Source organism: Chelmon rostratus, chromosome 11, assembly GCF_017976325.1.
Source record: "Chelmon rostratus isolate fCheRos1 chromosome 11, fCheRos1.pri, whole genome shotgun sequence".
NCBI classification, from domain to species: Eukaryota; Metazoa; Chordata; class Actinopteri; order Chaetodontiformes; family Chaetodontidae; genus Chelmon; species Chelmon rostratus.
The window spans coordinates 26,972,698-26,989,207 of NC_055668.1; the positions used below are offsets into that span (position 1 = coordinate 26,972,698).

Here is a 16,510-nt window from a genome sequence, read left to right on the forward strand (position 1 = left end):
TTTTGTTTTCAAAATGTTTTTATTTTTGCCTCTAAGCCTTCAAAACAGGTTCGTGTTTCACTACAGGAAGTGGACAGTATGTACAGCTATCGATCGGCGAGCCGGCGGCGGACATTCACACCGCAGCGAAGCCGAAAGAAACAAAAACTTTCACAGAAACTAAATTCAGCCGCTGTCGTCGATCAGGAGACGACGATGAACAGAATAAATAAACCGGAGGATTCGACCCCCCTGAGGAGGCTCAACAGCTGCTTTCACTCCAAAACATCTAAACCGAAGTGTCCTTAAACGCAGCGAGCGCGAGCTAGGCCTTCAGCCCAGCTACAGTATGGCTTCTCGATGTGAACTCGTACATTTATTTACAAGGTTTGGACACAGACTAAGAGCTGAAAGCGGCCATGACTTTTAGACAAATTCATCCTATGCTGCTTTACATTGCACAGTGCGACAAATACACCCGAAATACACAAGTGTAACTGGATATTTGAGGGAGTAAATAGGACCCGGCGGGGGTCAAACAGCACGTCCACGTTCGTCTGAGGAGGATGAGGAAAAGAGGCCGAAGGACGGATGTGATCGTCACGTTAAACCACAGAGCTCCTTCAGAAGAAAGTCTGACAATAATTTCAAAGGTACTCGTGGACTCAGAATCAGAAAGAGCTGTGAGGACGGTCAAACCCCGGCTGAATCAGGACGAGTCAAAACATGAAGGTGTTGCTGATGGACGACGGGAGTCGAGGACGTTTCCACCGCAGCTTGAACCCCTCGTCGCAGCTGATTGGACCGAGACTTCATTAGATGGATGGATGGATGCCAGGCGGTGCAGACGGTCTACACGGTACCACACAGACTCAAGCGTCATCCAGCAGCACGAAGTGGGGACGCTGAGAAAGGTTCAAAATTATGGAAATGTCCTCTGATGTGACCAATCAGCTTCTTGTTTTCTGCTCTACTCGACTACATCAAAGAACTACAAACAAGATGGAGGAAAAGCTGATTGACAGCTGCACCTCTACGATGCAACAAGCCAAAAGGACGCGAAGAAGAAAAACGATAGAAAGACAATGAAAATGAGCTTCCTGCTCCAGTCAAACCGTCCAATCAGAGCTGAGTCTGTAGCTTACACCTGGACCCTTCATGCTCTTCAGAGACAAAAGACTTTCTGCACGTGAACCGGGGTAAGACCAGACCAGATGTCTTTCCGGCTCTTTCCAGGGGACGCTGAAGCACTGCAGAGCCTGATGGGATACACAGTCCCTCCAGTGTGTTCTGGGTCTGAACAACCTAAACTGGTCCTGGTGAGCATGAAGGAACAGCAGCTCTACTCTGAGCATCCATCCATCCGATCCACACCGACCCCAACCTCCATGACGGCGTCCCGGTCCTCAGTCTGCCGGACAAAGTCCAGGTCAAAGTTCACGACCACCGACGGGGACTGAGATCCAGACCGACTGGTGATGAGGCCTGAACGTGGAGGATGGTGGTCACAATCATCACAGTGTGCAGGCGTTTCTGTGTCTGAGGTCATGTGACAACTTCCTTCTGACCATGAACATTTCAGTTCTCCGCTGGTTTACTTCTGTCGGTACCTTTGAAATCTGTGGTTTGATGTTTCTAACGTGGTGTTTTTACAGTCTGTTCAGCCACTGAAGAGCTGAGAGAGACCAGCGCTCAGCGGTCCTCATGTGCACCCAAGACAAGAACAGAAACAGCTTCTTTCCTTTCAATTAATCGACTGCAGACTAATTCCTGGAGGCTCATCAGTCCACAGAGCTTTAACGGAAGAGACGGCAGCATCAGTGTCTGGAAACTCCCACCGCTCCCTGAACTGCGTCTCATTGTTGTTCCCAACAGGAAACGACCAAAAATCACCAGACCTGCATAAAAAAACAACTTCCCTCTTTCCTCCGTTCAGGGATCAAATCCTCAAAACAATCTGACACTCAGATTATAGTTTGGGATTAAAAAGGTTCCAGCTTTTAGTGTTTCTGATCACAAACCTGGCAAACTGACAGAAATATGAAGAGCTTCATTTGAAAATCAGCAAAGTTACAGATGATATAAAAGTTGTGTTTTTGTAGATGGAACATTTGCTTGGTGTCATTTTTGACAGAATGACTTGAAAAGAATTATTCAAAAATAGTTAAATTTTGGGTGGATCATTCCTTTAATCCACCTATTAAACCCCTCAGAGTCCTGAAGAGGCCACATTAAACAGCTCTCTGCTGCCACCTGCTGACCACTTCCTGTCACTACAGCTGCTTTCTTCATGCATTTAACTGTTGAGTCTCCAGAAAACATGAAGCACCTTCTGCTCACATGAGAAACGCTGCAGGGTCACATCACTGGAAAGAAATCAGAGGTGACTGGATGCTTTTAGTTCAGGTCTACTGAGACTGAGGTGTCACAGTACGGAAGTCCAGGACTGCCAATATTAATATCATGTGGTTGACCTGGCTGAAGGGCTGAGTGCTGCAGAGCACAGCGTGTGAATCATCTACAGAAAAGGCGTATTGAGCCGTCATCTGATTCTGTTTGCTGCCTCCAGTCACATGACTGAAGTCTCTGGATGCTGATCTGAGCTCTGTTTGCTCGGCTGCTGTCTTTTCCTTCATTTTGCAAAAATCTTTCAGACAATTCTTTTTTTTTTTTTTTCACGGTTCCCCAAAATCTTCTAATTATCTTACACAGTTGTGGAATGTAACTAAGTACATTTACTCAACCACTAGACTGAAGTACAGTTTAGAGTATTTACCTTTAACGTGAATTTATACTTTTACTCGAGTACCTCTTGGAAGCAGATATGTATTTTGTACATGACATTAGTTACTTTACAGATTTATATCAATAAAATAAAATCTAATCAACAAATGATTTCTTATAGAATAAACTACTGAGCAGAATATAAAGTAATTATCTTCTGATCTTAATTATCTTTACCAGCTGCAACATTAAAGTGATGAACACATTAACGTATTAATAACTAAAATCCAATAATAGAATCTATATTATTCTGAAATGGGTCATGATAGTAAGTTCTTTTACTGTTGGTACTTTATGAACGATTTCATGCTAATACTTCAGCACTTTTACTTAAGCAAGTTTTTAAATGCAGGACTTTTACTTGGAACAGAGTATTTCTACACTATGTTTTACTGCTTTTACTGGAGTTTAAGAACCTCAGAACTTTTCCACGGCTGATCTTTCTTTCATTTCATCTTTTCTGCTTCTGTGCTTCATTTCCTGCTCGACTGTTAAACTACTTCACACTCTGGTGACCCCAAGTGGCAGCGAGAGGTAACTGCATGTGGGCGACTTGATAATCCAGAAATGCTGTCTGGTGCCGACAGTGAAGACGATCAGGTGACTCTTTTAGAGTTTCACTTTTCAGTTGTCGTTAAAAAGCAAATGTTCCTTTTCTTAAACCAGATGGCTGAAGTGAAGCGTGTCGGCGACACGTCATCAGACCACCGACAAGAGAAAACATCGTTCGTTTCGTCACGTTAGCAAACGGGTGATTCAAACTCCAATCAATAAACAAACACAATCATTTCAGAGATACATGAAGTGTCAGTGAAGAAGAGGGTCTGATATGCTTCATCCTGGTCACACTGATCAGGACTGTGAAGATAAAGTGGACGGATTCAAATATTATTCAGTTTCCAGCAGAAAGAGAAAAACTATGGAAGTCCATTAATGACAAAACTACTGAGTGAACACACGTGAAAGTCGTTTTTCAAACGGTGCACATTCATCAGCAACGTGCCGCCGCTGCTTCACATTCTTACACTTTCATTTGTTTTGTTTTCGTTTCCGACACAAAAATCATTATTTTCACTCAACAATCCAATCTTTATATTTTGGTGACTGAATTTGATAATTGCAGACATAAACGGGTCTGCTGCCGTTTGCTGCCTTGTCTTTCAAAAATTTAATGTGCTTTTAATTATTTAAGCAACATGATGAAACACAAAACTTATTTATTATTGTCTCGATAACCAGAGTTCACTATTTTCTAAATGTTTTTTGTTAAATTCTTGTCGACCTTGAGGCTGCTCTCCAGAGATGCTGTTCTTCACGTTGTCTGATTTTTATTTATTTCAGTTTTTCAATATTAGTTATTAATGTATATAAAGCAGTATAGAGAGCCAAAGCCATGACATCACTTCCTGTCTACCATCTGTTTCAGTGTATTCCTGAAAAGTAATTAATACTACACGCTGAACTGTCCTGTTGTTATTACTGACAGTGAACTAACCGCAGACACTGAGCTGTCCTGCTGTTATTACTGACAGTGAACTAACCACAGACACTGAACTGTCCTGCTGTTATTACTGACAGTGAACTAACCGCAGACACTGAACTGTCCTGCTGTTATTACTGACAGTGAACTAACCGCAGACACTGAACTGTCCTCTTGTTGAGCCGTGATGTTTACCTCACAAAGGTCTGTGGGCTTATGGGAAATGGTGCTCGTTAAAGGCCACTAAAAGGGTGTCTAAGAGTGTCTGTTCGGATGATTTTTAATTATAAGCGTTGGTAAAAAAGTCGGTGGGCTGCAGAATGAGCTTTTCTTACTTCTGGAAGAGAACCTGGAAGTTCTGGTTTCACTTCGACTCTATCAGGCAGTAAAGCATCAGGAATTGTGGGGTGATATCCGGCCTTCTACTCGGCCTGCAGACTGATCAGAGTTTTGGTTTCATGTCTGTTCAGTCAGTAGTTTTCTGTCACCAGGGGGCGCCCACAGTCTGTTGGTTCCAGCAGAACAACATGAATAAAACGGACTGCAGTGATCAGCCTCCATCCAGCATGTTCAGAGTGTATTTACACTCCTGAAAGTACACATGTGCTCACACACACACACACACACACACACACACACACACACACACACACACACACTCGGTGAAGCGTGGAGGGGAGGTATTGTGTTCCTGTTCATCTCTGTGACTCCCAGCCTCCGTCTGTCTGTCTGTCTGGGGGAGTCCTGACTCCAGAGTCTCAACCCCCATCCTCCCCTCCCCCTTTGCTCAGTTGCCGTGGCAACAGTCCCACGCTCTCTGTCCGTCACATGTTGTTGGCATGGCAACCTGCTGCCCCGTTTGTTGCTAGGAGAAGCAGAGCGACGGCCGTGCAGGAGGTCAGTGTTTGTCGCTCTGAGAGGAAAAAACTAAAAGTACCTACAAACTGTTTCTGCTCCGTCTCGACAAAACCTGATCCAGAAGGTTCCTGGAATCAAACGCTGCTGCAGGAGACTGTATGACCACTGATATCTAAGACCTTTCTCCATCCTGATACAAAAAATGCTTTCAGAAAGTTCCTGAAATGAAAGATATGACAGGATATAAAGCTTTTATTCTGAAAGTCAGCAGCTGTTTTTCCTGTTTGACCTGTTGACGTTGATGTTTGGACAGAAATAAACTCTGGCAGCTGATTGGTGCTCTTCAGATGACACTTTTCAAACCTCGTTAGTGTTTCCTGAATGTTTCGACTCGTGGAAAAAACGCACCACCTGTCTGTTCAGTCGTCCTCCTTCGTGATGAGTGTTTCCTCTTCCGCCGACCTCGAACGTCTCAGCTCGGCTCTGGAGGAAAATCACCTCAGCCAATCAGAATCTGACTGAGGTTTAACAGAAAAGGTTTAAAGGAGGATGTCAGCTCGCTACCCATGATGCTTCACGTCCGTCTCCGGCTACACACTTCATGTAAAACCCGATTCTCGCCAGCTTACGGTGCCTCTTCCTGTTTGCTGCTCTGTTTCTGCAGCTCTGGCCGCTGGTTGTTTCCGCCGCCGCCGCCGTTCTTCTTCTTGCTTCCCTCTCTGGTGCTGCCGCTGGTCTTGGAGGTCGAGGACGAAGTGGACGTGACCTTTAAGCTCTTCGACGTCTTGGTCCCGCGGGTCTTCTCCTTGCTGGCGGTGTCCTGAGGCAGCGTGGGGCTGGAGTGCGCCCTCTGCAGGCCGCCGTCGTCGAACAGCCGCAACTCGAAGGCCGACAGGTCCTCGTCCCCGCTCGACAGTTTGGCCCGAAGCAGCATGGCGTACGTACCGTACCGGGTTTTCTGTAAAGGAGGACGGAGACGACAGACGGTGGTTAATGATGCTTCCGTCAGGTCGTATCAGTTTTATCTTTGACATCACTGAGAGACTGAAACACGAAAATTAACCTTCATAAATACCCGAACAAATAAAAATAACGTTAAATAAAATAAAAACTGCACAGACAAGAGGGAGGTCGAACATTTTCTCATGTCTGGGACCTTTGACCTCTGATATCAAGCTACACATGAAGAATTCAGGCTCGACTCTTCTCTGGGTTTCTGAATCCTGCCCTTGTGTGAAATTTAATTCACACAAAGCAAAGAACAAATGCTGTATCTTGACTTTTCTCAACGGAAGTTTTGCTCTTTTGTCACTTCTATTTCGCCGTTGTTCTGCATTGTTTTCTGCTTTTTCTTCTTCATTAGATCTCTGACTGTAACAGGAAGACAGTGTTTCTTTAAAAAGGAGTGAAGTGATGAATCAGCTCTGTGCGGGCAGAAATGAAGTGAAACCAACGATGAGCTGAAAGAACGTGATTGGCAGGAACAGGCGGTAAACAGCAGACTGGTCCTTTAACTGGGCTCCGTGTTCCCGACACAGCGTGTTTGTGTCTCTGCAGCCTGTTTGACACCACACACACTGATTCACTGTCAGTTCGTGATGAAGACGAGCAGGAACGAGACAGAAGGAGCTGCAGAGAAACTTCAGTCCGTCATTTATATTCAGACCTCTGAAGGATTTTACTGCACGTTTCCTTCAGCTGCTCTTCACAGAGGAAAAATAAGACATGTGACCTCTGAGGGTTTTCACACTGTTACAGACACGAAACCAGAAACCAGAAACACGACTGGGGGGCAATAATTCATCATAAAATAAATAAATAAAATCAGTCTGTCCTCAAGTAAAGATGCTCTACGGGAAAATAAGTGAAGTGGATTCAGGGTTAGGGTTAGAACCAGGTTTAGGGTTGGAGGTCTGCGCTGTAGTTGTGATGGCTGACTTTAAGATTAATGGACTGCAAACATTTCTGGGTCATGTATTGTAGGTGGATCCCCTCACCTCGAACTCCAGGTACTCCTGTCGGAGTTTCTGCTCCTCCAGCTCGCGACCTTTCACCTTGCGGTCCGGAGTGGAGGCCGTGAGGTCGGCCAGCTCGGAGGAAACCGCCCTGAACCGGTTCTCGTGAGATTTGACCTGCTCTTCCTGTCGGGAGAGAGAAAACCTGAACGCTGTCCTGACGGCGGCTCAGAGTGACAGAAACATCATGAGGACCTCCAGTCCAGATCAGTCAGTGAACCTGGGCTCAAACGCCGTTCGTACCTGCGACAGCTTGGTGTTGGATCCCGGCAGCAGAGGGCGGCTGAACCGCTTCTGGGAGCCGATCGCCGCCGGGAACGGCGGAGCCGAAAACATGGCCGCCACCACGTTGATGCGCGTGATCCAGGACTGCATCTGTTCTGCGTTCCTGCGGGAGGAAGGCGAGAGACAGCGACGCTCAGCCTGAACAGTCTGAACATGTGCTGAAGGTCTACATGTGGCTGAACAGCGACCTCGTACCTCTCATTTAGTTTTCTTTTCTGTTTCTTCCTTCACTTTTATACACTTGACTCATTTATTCTATTCTAAATTAAAGTCTTTGAATGTGTGTTTCTATGTGTCGTTAAAGTTAAAGCTGAACGTCGAGCCGATCGATGGGTTTCTTTTTTAGCTGCTCTGTTTAAATTATTGTTAGTTTTTAAAGGCTTCGCTCATGTTTTAGCTATTTTCACTCAGTGTTTTAATGAAAACACGTCTTTGGTTTGTAGCTGTGCGTCCACAGGTTGTCACTGCACAGTTAGTGTCAGGATATGAATGATAGAGCGTCAGAGCTGCAGAGGTAAACTGTTAGAGCTGTGAGACGTTCGGAGCATCAGTGACGCAAAGACGTCCACTGTGCAGCGAAAAGAGATCAGAGACGATGTGTGAACGACCAGGTGACGAGAACGCTGGTTCTTACGGAGCCTGGAACAGGAAGACCCTCCAGTCCGCCGTCCGCAGGTAGAACACGTTCGGCCTCTTGCTGTAATCAGCGGCTCTCATGGCCAGAGAGTGATGGATGGACACGGCGTTCTTCACGTCTTCCTCCGTCAGCTCCCGCTCCGCACGGTACTCATCCTGTCAGCCAATCACAGAGCAGCATCGTATCAAGCTTACAAACACTAACATAGAGAAAAATATGTCATCATAATAAACAGTTCATGTGAAGAGGAAGTCATCAAAATAAGAGTTTTGCTTCTCATGACACTGAGATACTTGTAATGACGCAGCAACTTATTTTCTGGTTCTTACTGCACTGCAAGTGCAGTAAGAACCACAACAAATTTTGCACAACAAATTTTAAAACAAGACAAAAATGTAAATATATTGTTGTAATGAGGGAAAAACTGGCAAGAATGAGGAAATATTTCTGTTTTAAAGAGAAAACTGATTCCGTTTGTCAGCAATAAGCTTCCGTACATCCCCTGCTATTAAAATGTCTCAGAGAAACTTAAACACATCAGAAGTCATTAAAACTCATGATGGGATCAAAGTGACGCGTCGTGTGTGACGTCTGTTTCTTTATGGAAAAGCTCTGAATGCTCGTATCAACCGAGTGAAAATAATAAAGTTACGACAGAAACATGTCGGATTTAAATCAGAGGTTTTCTGTCTCTGACGTTTGTTCTGATCTGATCCTGATTCAATCTGGGACAAACAGCAGGCCTGCTGGGAAATGTAGGCTGATGATTCACCTTCTGCAGGTAGAGCACCAGACCCTTCAGCATGGCGTAGAAAGACTTCCAGCCCCTCTTACCCCGTGGAGCTGGGAGAAGCAAAGCATCATGGGATATTATACATCACAAGTAAATTGACATTTTGACACATCAAACAGTTTTCAGCCAACTTCTTAGAGAAAACTGAGACGTCATCCGAACGTTTGACCCCGAACCTCTTCAACAGCTAAAAAACATACGTTACATTATTTTATCAGATTAAAACTTTAGAGAACTTCAGCTGTTATATATGTGACTGTCCTGCTGACAGAAACACATACATGTAAAATAATAATAATAATAATAATAATAATAACAATGATAATAACAATAACAACAGCAATAATAATAATAATAACAATAATGATAATAATAATATTAATAATAATAACAATAATAATACTAATAACAATACTAATACTACTACTACTAATAATAATAATAATAATAATAATAATAATAATAATAATAATAATAATAATAATAATAATTCTCTGTATATGACTTCTTGGCAAACAAAAGGAATATTAACATTATAAAATTCATGGTCCTGTGATTTAAATGAAATGATTGTTTTCATTTTGAACTACAGGAAAATGTAACGGCAGGTTATATGCACTGAAAAAACAAACGAAGAAGAAGAAGACTGGTGGAAGTCAGAATGGCGTACTTCTCTTTCCGTCGGGGTCCGCGTGGACTTTGCGGACCAGGAAGCCGCTCTTATAGAGCTCGCCGTCGGCCTGCTGGGCGACGCCCACCAGCGGGTTTCCTCCACTCCCCAGCCGTTTCATGGTGTGGGAGGCGGAGTCCGTTCGAACGTCAGCCAGCTCCGACATGGACTTCCTCAACTCCTCCTCATCACTTAGAAAGACAGAGGACAGAATAAATCGATGAGACGGTCCGGTCAGTAGTAATCTGTTCTCAGTGATTTTATCGTCTTCATCTCATCATCATCATCATCTGGTCCGATGTTCTCACACATTTCTTTTTTTCTGTTTCAGCATCTGCACCCCCTCTCCTCAGCGTCTCTTCTCTAGCTGCATGTGCTCGTCTCGTCTCATCATTTCATCGTGTCTTCTCTTTTTGTGTCATCACCTCATCATCGTCGTCTGGTCTAACTAACCTCATAAAAACACATCTTCATCGCTCCTTCGTCGCAGTGGTTTAAAGTTGGGGGTCCACCACCTGTCAGAACAACCGATCGCTGAGCAGAGGAGCGAAGGCGACGCCCTGAAGGAGGGGGGAGACTCGTCACCTGGTAACGAGGCTGATAACGAGCTGAGGTGAGTCAGGACGTGTGTGATTCAGCTCAGAAGTTTTTTATTGATCGATCACGTTGAACGTTTGCACGTTTAATCAGGTGAACCGACAAAATCTAAAGTGTGTCCGAACATCACAACGTTAAAAACATCAAAATATAGTCGATAAAGACAGAACTGAGGTGCGATTGGTTGCTAGGAGCAGAGTGTAGGTGTGGTCTGCAGGAAACTCTCGTCACCTCATCACGTGTTCTCGATCATCACGTCACCTGTTCCTGTTCCTGTGAGCTCGTCTCATCTCATCGCTGCAGGAGATTAACGTTGCATCACAACCACGACTGAAGGGTTAAATGAAAACAGCTGAACACGAGGGAGGACAGATGCTGAACGCACACAAGACGTGTGTGTGTGTGTGTGTGTGTGTGTGTGTGTGTGTGTGTGTGTGCGCATGCGCGTGTGTGCGTCCTCAGTCAAGCATGGGCGTCGGGATGCTGACCTGTAATTACAGCACGGAAAGAAAGCAGGGAATGGTTGCCATGGCAACAGAGGCTTAAATAAGAGTCAGGGCAGCGCACGCACGCACGCACGCACGCACGCACGCACGCACGCACGCACGCACGCACGCACGCACGCACGCACGCGCACACACACACACACACACACACACACACACACACACACACACACACACACACACACACACACACACACACACACTTCAGATGTTTGCACATGTTGTGTGTTAAACCAGTAGAAACCAGCTGATGGTTCAAACTGGAGGAGGAAACTCACATGGTCCACTGAAGCTTCTCGTTCTTGATGGAGCTGTACAGAGTCTGCAGAAACACAACACACACACAGTCAGACAGATGTGGCAGTGTGTGTGTGTGTGTGTGTGTGTGTGTGTGTGTGTGTGTGTGTGTGTGTGCATGTGCGTGTGGGATTCTTGGCTTTTTTTGACGTTCATGTGAAAACATGACAGAAACAGCTCAAATCAGCTGGAATCTATAAAACATAAACACAGACAGACGCCTCTGAGCACCATCAGTTCATTTCATGGTTTATTAGAGGACAGCTGAAGCTGAGGGGGGGCGTTTACATTTTCTGGGAGCGCGGGGGGGGGTACTGACTGTTTATTATCTGAGATTTAGATTTTATTTAACAGAACAGAACACAACAAATTAAGGTTTGAATTAAAGCTCACTGTGTAAAATTCCTATTTGTTACTGGGGGGTTTGGAGGGTCATAATAAATCAAGGACAGGGTCTCACTTTAAAAATGTAAACATAATGGTACAGCCCCAATTCCACTTCCTGAAGATGTTCAGCATTAAAAGCCAAATTCCTGATTCCAGAAGCAGCTGGAAACAATTGAAAGAGCCTCATCTAATTCTTCATCCTGTTAAGTTACCGTCGATGAAGCTCGACACCCACACAGAGCGTTTCGCACCATGGGGGGATTTAATGAAATACGAACAAACCGGAAACACAAATGCTTCTTAAAGGAAGGATCTGATGAAATGAGGCGATCTGATGACATGGCACCATAACGAAATGTGAGAAAATGATGTGATGATGAACATTGATAATGTTGAGTCTTTTATTGTGAAAAATCTGCAGGAAGTGTTGAGTTTAACTGTCAGTAAAACAGTGATAAAATAGGTAAAAACAAGTGGAAATAATTAGGGAATAAACACAGAACCGTTGAGAGCAGAGTGATGAGTGTGACGGGTGAGACAGCCCCCGGCCTCTGTTAGGGACAGGCCTTTATTCGAAAATATTTCAATATATACCTTCTTAAAAACTGTAAAAAAAATATATGGTTTAAAACAGCAACTGGCTTCAATCCCATCAATGAGAACAGTGATTAAAAAGGAGATTATTTCCCTTCTTTATTTTTCCAGCCTTGTGTCAGGTCCCAGCTGTTTTAAATCGTTATATTTGACTAAATAAAGGCTCTGAAGGCAACTTTTCCTCTTGGTCTTTTAATCAATTTCTGAAGAACATTTTCCTGGTTTCCTGGATTTACCACATGTGGAGTCTGACACCGTGTATTCTTCATGTGTTTATGTCAAATGCTCTGTGGTGCTCCAGCCCCCTCTTGTGGTCCGTAAGTGAAATGCAACATACATACACTTCCTTAAATCTAAAAGTTAGAGTGTGTATCCCAGCGTCTACCTTCTTCTTGCGGCTCTGTCTGTGCTGCTGTCCGTCCTGGGTTTTTCCCAGCAGGTCGGGGAAGGCCAGCGGTTTCAGGGAGCGAGAGCGGGGGGTTCTGGGATACCTGAAGGGGTCGGTGTCCCTCGAATCCCGCCCGCTGCGGACCGAGCAGAGCGACCGCGACCGCATACGGCCCGACGAGTGGATGCTGTTGACGCCGATCATCGTGGTGAGTTCAGAGTTCAGAAGAGGAGCATTTGGCTCGAGTCTAACGCTGGTTCACGTGAGTCCGACTGAACTTCAGAGTCTTTGTGGTGAAACAAGTGGATCCAGCGAAAGAGAAAAACTTCAGCTGAAGAAAGAAAGTCTGAACGGGTAAGGATGACCAAACCTGCCAAAAGAAAACCAAAAGGGTTTTTGGTTTGAGAGAGAAATGAGAGAGGTATCGAACCCACACAGATCCGGCTTCTGGAGGAGAGGACGACCTCTAGGTGACCTCCAAACAACTGATGAATCACAGATTCAGACCAGAACCAAACCTGATACCAATATGAACTGCCGAGTCCAGTTTTCTCGACAAATTATCAGCTTCACATGAACTCTGGAACAGATCTGACTCCACTTTGACAACCTGAATTTCAGATTTTGATCCAGCTTCGGAGCCGTTTCCAAAATGGAGCTCCGATGTTTTCAGCAAATTAAGAACATGGAAGCCATCGGATGAGGAGGTGCAGATGGAGTCTGGCTGTTTAAAATAGAAGCGACTGGCGGCTGGTTGTGAGCAGACTAACTGGGCCGTTTCAGCCTGGATTGATTGTGTCCTCGGTGGAGCTCAGCCTGCTGCATTATGGATCCGGCTCCATTCATTATGCATAAAAACACAGCAGCGATTCATCTGGCTCATAATCCCGCAGGCCGACAGCCGGCGGCTCGCTCAGGTGTTTGGAGGCAAAACAACGAAAACAAAAAGACGCTGCCAACAAACACGTCAGAGCCGACGATCGCAGACCGGGACCGGACTCTGAGCTGCAGGACGCCTGAGATCCTCCAAATACTTCAAAAACTCACATTCAGACTCAAAGTACATTCTGCTCACAATAATCAATCCTGTGCTCGTCACTCAGTAAATCAGAACAAATTTCCACCTTCGGGTGAGCGACAGTCGCTGATATAAAACAAAGGAAATAGATTTTTATTGGAGAAATAACTTCAACGATACTTTTAGAATTAAAACTGAATAAACGAAGCTGAAGCTGTCACGAGAAAACGACTTGAAACTAATCAGGAAACATTTTCAGCAGACTTTATATAACAGTAAATGGTTCAAATTGTCAAGATCTAAAGTTTAATTTCGTTGTCAAAGTCGAGTCAGATTCAACTTCCTGTTCACGTCTCATCGCCGAACACACACACACACACACACACTCCGGACTGTCGGTGTGTGTGTCCGCTCACACAGCTGCAGACAACCAGCTCAAACATTCAATCAAAAGAGATCCAAACCACAACGATCCTCTTCTTCTTCTGTCACTGAGCAGCTTTCCAAACCGCCAGGCTCTGTTCACACCGGCGTCCTGATGCGGCGGCGGCGGAGGAGAATCCCTGGACTGCAAATAAAGCTGCGTGACGGAGGAAACGCATCAGCAGCACCAGCAGCTCGCTCTCACATCCAAAACATTCACCAAAAAAAAAAAAGAAAAGAAGAAGAAAGGAGAATCAGGAAGGCTGGGGCGAGCGAGCACACCCACACATGCAGACAGAGAGAGAGAGAGCACCCCAAAACTGACGTCAGCTTCCTCCTGAGACGCCACGACCAGCCCCGACTGAAGATGGAGGGATGATGGAGGGATGGACAGAGGCAGAGGGGATGGAGGTGGAGAAGAAAAAGAGGGACGAGCCGACGGGGAGGACAGAAAAAGAGGAGAGTTTCTCCTGTTGCACTCCGGGAGGAAAAAAGAGATGGAGAGAATCCCTCCTTCCTCCTCCTCAGACGCTGATCTCTTCGTCCTCCAACTTCACTCCCACTCTTCTTCTTCTCTTCTCCTCCTTCGCTTGTTGTCGTCTTTGTCCTGCAGGAGAATCCCTCCGTCAGGTGAGCTCACTCCTCCTCCTCTTCTTCCTCTCTCTTCCTCCTCCTCCTCCTCTCTCTGCTCAGACTCTGAACTGTTGAGGACTGTTGCTCGCCCTCCCTCCCCTCTCTCCTGTCTCTCTCTCTCTTTTTTCCCTCGCTCTCTCAATGCGCATTTTCTCTCAGCAGCAGCAGCCAATGAGAGCGCAGGGACGGGAGCTTCAGCCCGCCCCCCTGCCCTCCTCAGAGCTGTCAATCATGAAGGATTCACAGAGCTGAATGTAAATGTGGTCGAGAGACGCTGAGCAGAAAAAAGACAAAAAAATCAGCTGAAAATAAGAAAAACACAACCATGACTCAGCAATTTTATTTAAGAGCTTTCATTAAACATATGAGGAAACACAGGAAGCTGCTTTATTTTGAAAAGCCTCGGAATGTTTTTCATATTTTACATGATGATGTTTTTAATTGTAATTATGGATACATCGAGCAGTTTGATGTATTCTAATATCTTAAGTTTCATATAACATTTTATTTAATATTATTTTTTTTTAGTTTATTTCTTATTTATTTGTATATAATCTTTAACATTTAAATGTTGCTGTATTTTGATATTCTGTATATTTTAGTTTGTATTTTTATATCGTTTTTATGTCGTATGTCTTTCGAATGAATGTGTATCCACTGGTTTCTGTGACATTCTACACATGAAGTATATTTATTATATTTAGAAGTATCTTATTTATAACTAAATACCATCAACACCTTTGTTTTGTTCATTAATCCACATAATCTCACTTCAGATACAATTCTGTTCAATAGCTCATTTATTTTAGAAGCAGTGTGTGGAATTTAGTGGCATCTAGTGGCGAGGTTGCAGATAACCATCTGAATAGCCGTCACCTCTGTGACGAGGACCTGCTCCCTCCTTCGAGTTTCCCACAATCCTCTGCGTGTTCACACTTATAATGCATATAAACTCCGCCCACGGACGCAGCTTTCAGCCATTGGTCGAGCGTGGCCTACGAGCTATGATGTCATCAGGTGATCAGAACCACACATCGAGCTGCCTGAGAGTCCTGGTTAGAAGAGCTCGCCGCTAACAGAGAGGAAACAGATTTATGTAGCCTCGGCAGCTTCGACACAAAGTCTGCAGCTTCACAACCAACAGCAGCAACAAAGCAGGTTAGCGCCGAGCTGCTAACTCTGCGAGGACGACGACCTGCAGGATCAGAACACTGACGCAGCAGAGACCTCCAACACAGGAACCACAACCCGGCCCGGCCCGGCCCGGCCCGGCCCATCGGCTGAGGTGGAGGAGGTCGTGTGCTTCTCCTCCACCTGCTGGGGCTCCACATGTGTTCAGGAGCTCCTCATCATCAGGTAAGCAGCTGTGCAGGTGTACAGGTGTGTTGTTCTGAGGACTTCCTGCAGACAGAAAGTGTCCTCTGCATACAGAATATCTCTAATCTCTTTCTGGCAGAGGACGATCCATCTTTTGAACTTGGGTTAGAACTCCATCTGTTTCACACACCTCAGTGCAGCTCGCTCACCTGGCCGTGCTCAAAGAGGAAGATTTAGATTTCACTACGTCATTTCAGCCGAGCAGATATGAAGACACTGAGGTTGAGCTGGTTTGGATGCTGTTGTTTGTATGTTCGTTTGAGTCGAACGCTCGACGATCAAACCTCGAGGCGACGCTGTGCATCGCTGGAGACTCGTCGTCTGCATCGTCTGCGGTTTCTGCACGGTGCAGGAATAAAACAGCAGCAACGCAGCAGATATGCAGCAGGGGGCGCTGTGGGCGGTTGTTGCCATGTGTGATCTTAACACTGTGCAGCAGGAGGCGCTAAAGCTGCAGACACGCAGCGGGAGGCAGGAAGAAACACGGCTGTAAGACGGAAGGAATCTGAAAACTGATGGTGGATCAAAACTGACCAACAAACAGCGCACAGAGTCTGTGAGAGAGATTTAACACGTCAGCTCTGTTTATCAGACCGAAACCTCCTGAAACTGACTGAACGCAAAGGCAGCCAAACACAGAAGAAGAAGAAGAAGAAGAAAAACAGAGACTCTCTCGCTTGTCAAGTTTCCATCCAAACGAATCAAAGATTGTACAAACTTCCTGAAAATCGTCAAAATAAAACACGACTGAGCGTGTGTCTCCATCGTGAGTCAGACTCACCGGCTGAT

At 45.3% G+C, this 16,510-nt stretch overlaps 1 protein-coding gene across 1 annotated transcript in view; it reads right to left on the minus strand.

Moving 5' to 3' along the window:
- Positions 1–6: 6 nt before the first annotated feature.
- The window catches only part of psda (pleckstrin and Sec7 domain containing a), a 38,499-nt gene continuing 21,995 nt past the window's right edge, over positions 7–16,510 (minus strand). The window contains exons 9-15 of the mRNA XM_041946929.1: positions 10,883–10,926; positions 9,502–9,692; positions 8,811–8,881; positions 8,036–8,193; positions 7,360–7,504; positions 7,099–7,242; positions 7–6,059 (exon numbers count right to left, since the gene is read on the minus strand). Of these exons, the coding sequence (XP_041802863.1) occupies positions 5,727–6,059; positions 7,099–7,242; positions 7,360–7,504; positions 8,036–8,193; positions 8,811–8,881; positions 9,502–9,692; positions 10,883–10,926 (1,086 nt within the window). The 3' untranslated portion in view covers positions 7–5,726. The remainder of the gene's footprint in view (positions 6,060–7,098; positions 7,243–7,359; positions 7,505–8,035; positions 8,194–8,810; positions 8,882–9,501; positions 9,693–10,882; positions 10,927–16,510) is intronic.